At 47.8% G+C, this 5,106-nt stretch overlaps 1 protein-coding gene across 1 annotated transcript; it reads left to right on the top strand.

The window, feature by feature from the left end:
• Positions 1–469: 469 nt before the first annotated feature.
• Positions 470–4,735, top strand: nfe2l3 (nfe2 like bZIP transcription factor 3). Its single transcript, XM_068747367.1, has 5 exons — positions 470–997; positions 1,909–1,989; positions 2,734–2,847; positions 2,979–3,456; positions 3,574–4,735. Exons 1-5 carry the CDS (start codon positions 470–472, stop codon positions 4,335–4,337), a joined length of 1,965 nt encoding a protein of 654 aa, XP_068603468.1. The 3' UTR covers positions 4,338–4,735.
• Positions 4,736–5,106: the final 371 nt, after the last annotated feature.

The following is a 5,106-nucleotide window of genomic DNA, read 5'->3' on the forward strand; positions in this document are numbered from 1 at the left end:
GCGTTTTGTTGTGGTGAACGCTTTTGTCCAATCCGCATGCGATATGCAAATTCCAAATCGAAGTTCCGCCAGCAGTAGCACGCCACTGTCTGTGACATCGCCTAGCCTTTTCCAAGGGTTCGGGTTTTTTTTGTGTGTGTGTAATTAAAACGTGAGAAAGATTTTACCATCGAGGCCTCGCAGACGAATGCTTTTAAGAAAGTGTGACGCTTTCGGTATGTTTGCGCCAAGTGGTTCCCGTTAAGCTAGTACCGGTAAGTGAAGCTGTTAGCTAACCGGCTACTGCTAGCTGGTAGTGCGAGCTAACGAATTCGCCGGTACAGGCAGACCTCTTTGTCTGACAGGGGCGAAGGCGTGCTCTTTTGTGTTAGCTTTTCTCTTTGTCCATTTTGGGAAAGGGGAACTTGTTGGGTCAGGATTTTTTTTAATTTTTTGCAATTAAATACCGCTCCGACATCATTTTTAAAAAATGCAAATCGCGAAAAAATACTTCAGAGAAGGTTTGATTCAGTTAACAATCTTACTCAGTTTGATCGGGATACGCGTGGACGTCGACAGCTACTTGAGCGGCTACTACAACGGCACGCCTCTGATCGAGATCGACTTGGGTCCCAGCTCGGCATACATCCAGACACCTTTCCATAACCTGAGAGACACTCTCGACGGGAACTACGTGCACCCCAAATGTCCAGAGTTGGACCATTTCTTTTTAAGTCGCCGGTTACTAGACGAGGTCAAGACCCTCGGCTCCCCGCGGTTCCCCACGCATGTGAGCGCATGGCTGGTGCATCAAGTGTCCGCAACTGACCAGGGTGACTGCGAGCCTTCAGACAGCGACGACACAGACACCAACTCCGGGTTAGAAAGCCTCGGCGGCGGAGCCAGAGACGACGGGGACCGTCTTCCTGACAGCGAGCCAGAGCTGCGCCGAACGACCGCAGGACTCGGGCCGGGGCCCGCCGACACCGGGGCCTGTGGGTTCTTAAAGGAGGCAAGTGTGAGAGCTGTGATCTGTGATCTAAGCTAATCAGAGCTAGCTGCCGCTGAGATGTGACCCACTGATGCACCGAGGTGATGAACTCGAGATGAAACGTTAGTGCTTAAGAAGGAAAGCTAATGTTAATACCAGCTAGCTGTAACCCATGTCATCTAATGAGGGTTGATCTAACTAGTAACTTGTGCTTTGACACACATTTGTGCACCTCAAACGAGATAAACTCTTGATTATTTATGGGTTAACTCGCATTAAACGACATTTAACTCGTGTGGTCTAAGACTCTTAAGTACACACAGCGCTGCCCGCTGCACCTGCCACTCGTTCGTTATTGTCACGCTAAGCCCCGCCTGTATAGCCAGAACAGTAGAATAAACTACACAAATGGGGCCCTAATCAACCGGAGTATCTGAGCAGCTGTTAAACTAGAGGCTCCCCTCCCTCCTTATTGTGGTCTAAAAACATGGAACGTATTTGTTTCGTGTTATTTAACTTCCGTTATGTTGTTAAAGGGGCGATCACGTCCCAGACCTTATCTGTCTATCTGCCCCAGCTTAGGGTGGAAACAGCTGGCTCCCTGGCCCCCTCGAACATCTTTTTATTCAGATCTTACATGCACAAACACCAACTCGTGTATTTCTTTCTAGTAATTGTCAAATTGGTCACCATTACAATATTGTTTTAAAAAAAAAACACACAAACATTTTCTCTATCAAAACAGAGCAACATGCTTGTTAAAGACAAACCAAAGCAGTAAAGCCATTGTCTTCATACGGTGTTCGGATGTCATCTGAGGATGTAACTGTTCTCTTTTTTTTTTTCTCCATTCTCTTCTATTCTGAATCTACTGATTTTCCTGATTCTTCAATCCCGTCTTTCCCTTCTCTCAATCTGCCATTCTTGTTTCCCACAAGGAGGATGACGTCGGAGTCAAAGTAGAAGAAGAGAGTGTTCCGGTCACTCAGCTGGCTCACAGTTCAACACTAGAACAAGAGGTTGGGTTGCTATAGATCCGCCATTTATCACTGTTCGCCATTTACAATCCGTTTCAACGTTTCCTGTTTACTGAGAATCAGCTGTCATAGTTTTCTATTTGGAGTACACAGTGCAGTGTTTGTCCGTCTGTCATGACATGTTTATCATGCCCGACTAAAAGTGACTTTCACATGACAGTTTATGTCGTACCTAATTTTAACCAACTAAAACAACAACTTTCTCATATTCTTACCTGGGGGGGGGGGGGTCGGAAAAGGCACGTATTCCCACGGTCGGGTGGTTTACCACACGATAGAAGCGATGCTTTTATTAGAACCACTTTGCCTCCTTTGGATACGAGTGCTAAGCGTAGTGGATGAGACGACGCTCGGGTGATGGAAGAAAAAGGTAGCAGTAGATAGTGAATCTGACAGAAACTGAACAATATATATATAAATAGCACAGCCTTAAAGATTTGTTTTTCAACGGTGGCGTGGAAGCTAAGTAGGAGAGACGGTGCTATTTATGTTGCTCTGCAGCACACCTGTGAACCAACAACTTTTATAAAAGCTAGTCGATACTGGATTCATGTGATTGTTAGTTTGGGACATTTGCTGTGAATAAAGTTCTACTATTACTACTAGCATTACTGATATAATGTCACAGAATGGTGCCGTTTGAATAACAACAACACATTTTTGGCCTTTGAACACAATACTCTGTCACATGTCTGCCAGTGCTGAGTTATTATTTCCTTCTTTCAGGGTCTGCTGGAAGGCGTCGCTGCGCTGCCGGATCCAGTGCCCCTCCATCCTCCCACCATTGACATCGACCAGCAATGGAATAATTTACTTTCTCTGTCTGGGACAGACCTTGATGTAAGTGTTTGTGGCGGACGCCTGAAACGCCGTGTTTAAAGAGTACAACCTTGTGAAGCATTGCTATGTTCCAGTGACTCGCCGCATGTTAGCGAGGGGGTTCAGATAAAATGCACATGTCTCTCCTACAGGACTGGGATTCTCTTGTTACGGAGCGTCTGACGTCGGACCTCGACGCAGACGTCACCGCTGCCATCAGCCAGGATGTCAGTTTGCGTGACGCCTTGATTGCCAACGCTGGAGCGCTTGAAGTGATGCCTGAAAGACTTGAGTCCAGGACGGCAGCCCAGCAAGGATCTGTCTTCCGTCTGGAATCCACGGGTTCCTCAAACCCGGATGCATCGCCGGGAGTGGCGCTGGGTCTGGCTACGCTCCCCTTCGCTTCAGGATGTAATTTAACCGGGAATGCTTCACAGCAGAGTGCGCTCGGCGGCTGTATGGACGAGGCGGTCTTCGACCAGATCAATCAGCTCGGTTTGGAAAGCCTGGACACTATGGACAGCCAGCTGATGGGCTGTCTGGAAATCACCGACCCACGAACCCTCAAAGACTTGGACTCGGACTCTGGCCTGTCCCTTGAGAGCAGCTCTAGAGGTCCAGTTTCCCCTGGTTGGTTTAAAATCTCTACAAATACTCTGATTGAACCGTGTTTATTCCCATGGCTCGTGGAGCTTGAGGAACATTTGTCTGTTGCACATACTAATTATTGCTTCTTAACTCATCCAGGCTCATCCGAGATGTCCTCGTCGTCCAGTTCATACAGCGAGGACGAGTGCGGAGCGACCGGCTACAGCAGTGACGATTCAGTCCCCTCTAAAGGCATCGTTGACCGTCCGGCCGCGTGGTCGCCCGCTGACCTCGGTGAAAGCGTGTGGCACGACCACAGCTACTCGTCTCCGGCTGTCTGTGACCAGCCATTAGTCGCGTTCTCCCACAAAGGCATCAAAGAGGAGCCCCTCAGCGACGAGGAGTCCAAGTTCGATGAACAAGACCTGAGCCGCGACGAGCTGCGCGCACGCACCCTGTCCATCCCGTTCTCTGTGCTGCAGATAGTCAACATGCCCGTCGAAGAGTTTCTGGAGGTCATCGACGGCTACGGCTTCTCCCCTGAGCAAGTGACCCTCTTGAGGGACATCCGCAGGCGGGGGAAGAACAAACTGGCAGCGCAGAACTGCCGAAAGCGCAAATTGGACGCCATCACAGGGCTCCAGGGCGAGGTGGAAAGGTTGCGCGCCCAGAGAGACCGACTGGTTCGGGAGAAACACCTTACAGCCAAGACAATGGGTGCCGTGGGTCAGCAGATAAAGCAGCTGTCCAGAGACATCCTGGCCCGGCTGAGGGACGATTCTGGACGGCCTCTGAAACCCGAGAGTTTCACTCTGCAGTGTTTGGCTAACGGCAGAGTTGTGGTTCAGCCCGTGAGACGGCCTGCTGTCGCCACATCAGCGGGTAGCAAGACAGAAAAGAGAAAAAAGGAGAAAAAGCAATGATGCCGTAAGCCGAGACTTGACTTTTAGGTTTTGGGACATTTCCGAAGGTGCTTGCCTGTTTTCAGGATGTCCTGTTTCTGTTTGTATGCGTGGCTACGCCGCTGTTTGGAGCCTAAATCAACAAAGACTGCAAACAGAAAGGAAATCCAGAACATTCAAAAGGATTTTCTGTATGTAAAAAGTATCCTGTGAAAGATGTAGCTTACACACTGGACATTTGGTAAGTGGAGACCGGCCAGTCTCCCTTTGTGCCTGATTAACTTTATAATTATGGAAGAGAAGCATAGACGGACCAGATAAGTCTAAAAGTTAGCAGTGTGACATTTACTGGATTGTTTGTTTCCATACGCTTTTGCCTCAGATTGGGGGGGGGGGGGGGCTGGTGAGACTGCTCAAAGTACATCTAGTCAGTATAAAGAGGTTAAACATTGTATTTATTGACGTTTCTGATGTACCTGAAAGGCTAATGGGCATAATGAGACCATAATAATGGTGAGGTTAAAGTTGTACGAAATTACATGTCTAAAGTTTACACATTTAAGATTTTTTTTGAGGACATGAGCTCTTTAGTAGAAAGTTAAATGCTTTGCTTATGATGTAAGAACTTGCGAAATACCAATGATTAAACTGAGAAGGCCTTAATTTGCATTGGGTAGCTGTCTTGAATCTTGTCTGTGCACACAGAATCCACAGATGCACAATACTGTGACAAATACTTTAAGAGTCTGACCATGTATGTTTAAAAAAGTTTGTTTTGTTAAAAGCAAAC

The sequence above is a fragment of the Brachionichthys hirsutus genome, chromosome 13 (genome assembly GCF_040956055.1).
Source record: "Brachionichthys hirsutus isolate HB-005 chromosome 13, CSIRO-AGI_Bhir_v1, whole genome shotgun sequence".
Lineage (NCBI taxonomy): Eukaryota > Metazoa > Chordata > Actinopteri > Lophiiformes > Brachionichthyidae > Brachionichthys > Brachionichthys hirsutus.

What these genes read in the sequence shown, in the direction of transcription:
- nfe2l3 (XM_068747367.1), top strand. Translation starts at nt 470, where the DNA reads ATGCAAATCGCGAAAAAATACTTCAGAGAAGGTTTGATTCAGTTAACA. An exon ending in GGTTCTTAAAGGAGGCAAGT is followed by an intron (nt 998 to 1,908) that starts GTGAGAGCTGTG and finishes GTTTCCCACAAG; the next exon opens with GAGGATGACGTCGGAGTCAA. An exon ending in TAGAGGTCCAGTTTCCCCTG is followed by an intron (nt 3,457 to 3,573) that starts GTTGGTTTAAAA and finishes TAACTCATCCAG; the next exon opens with GCTCATCCGAGATGTCCTCG.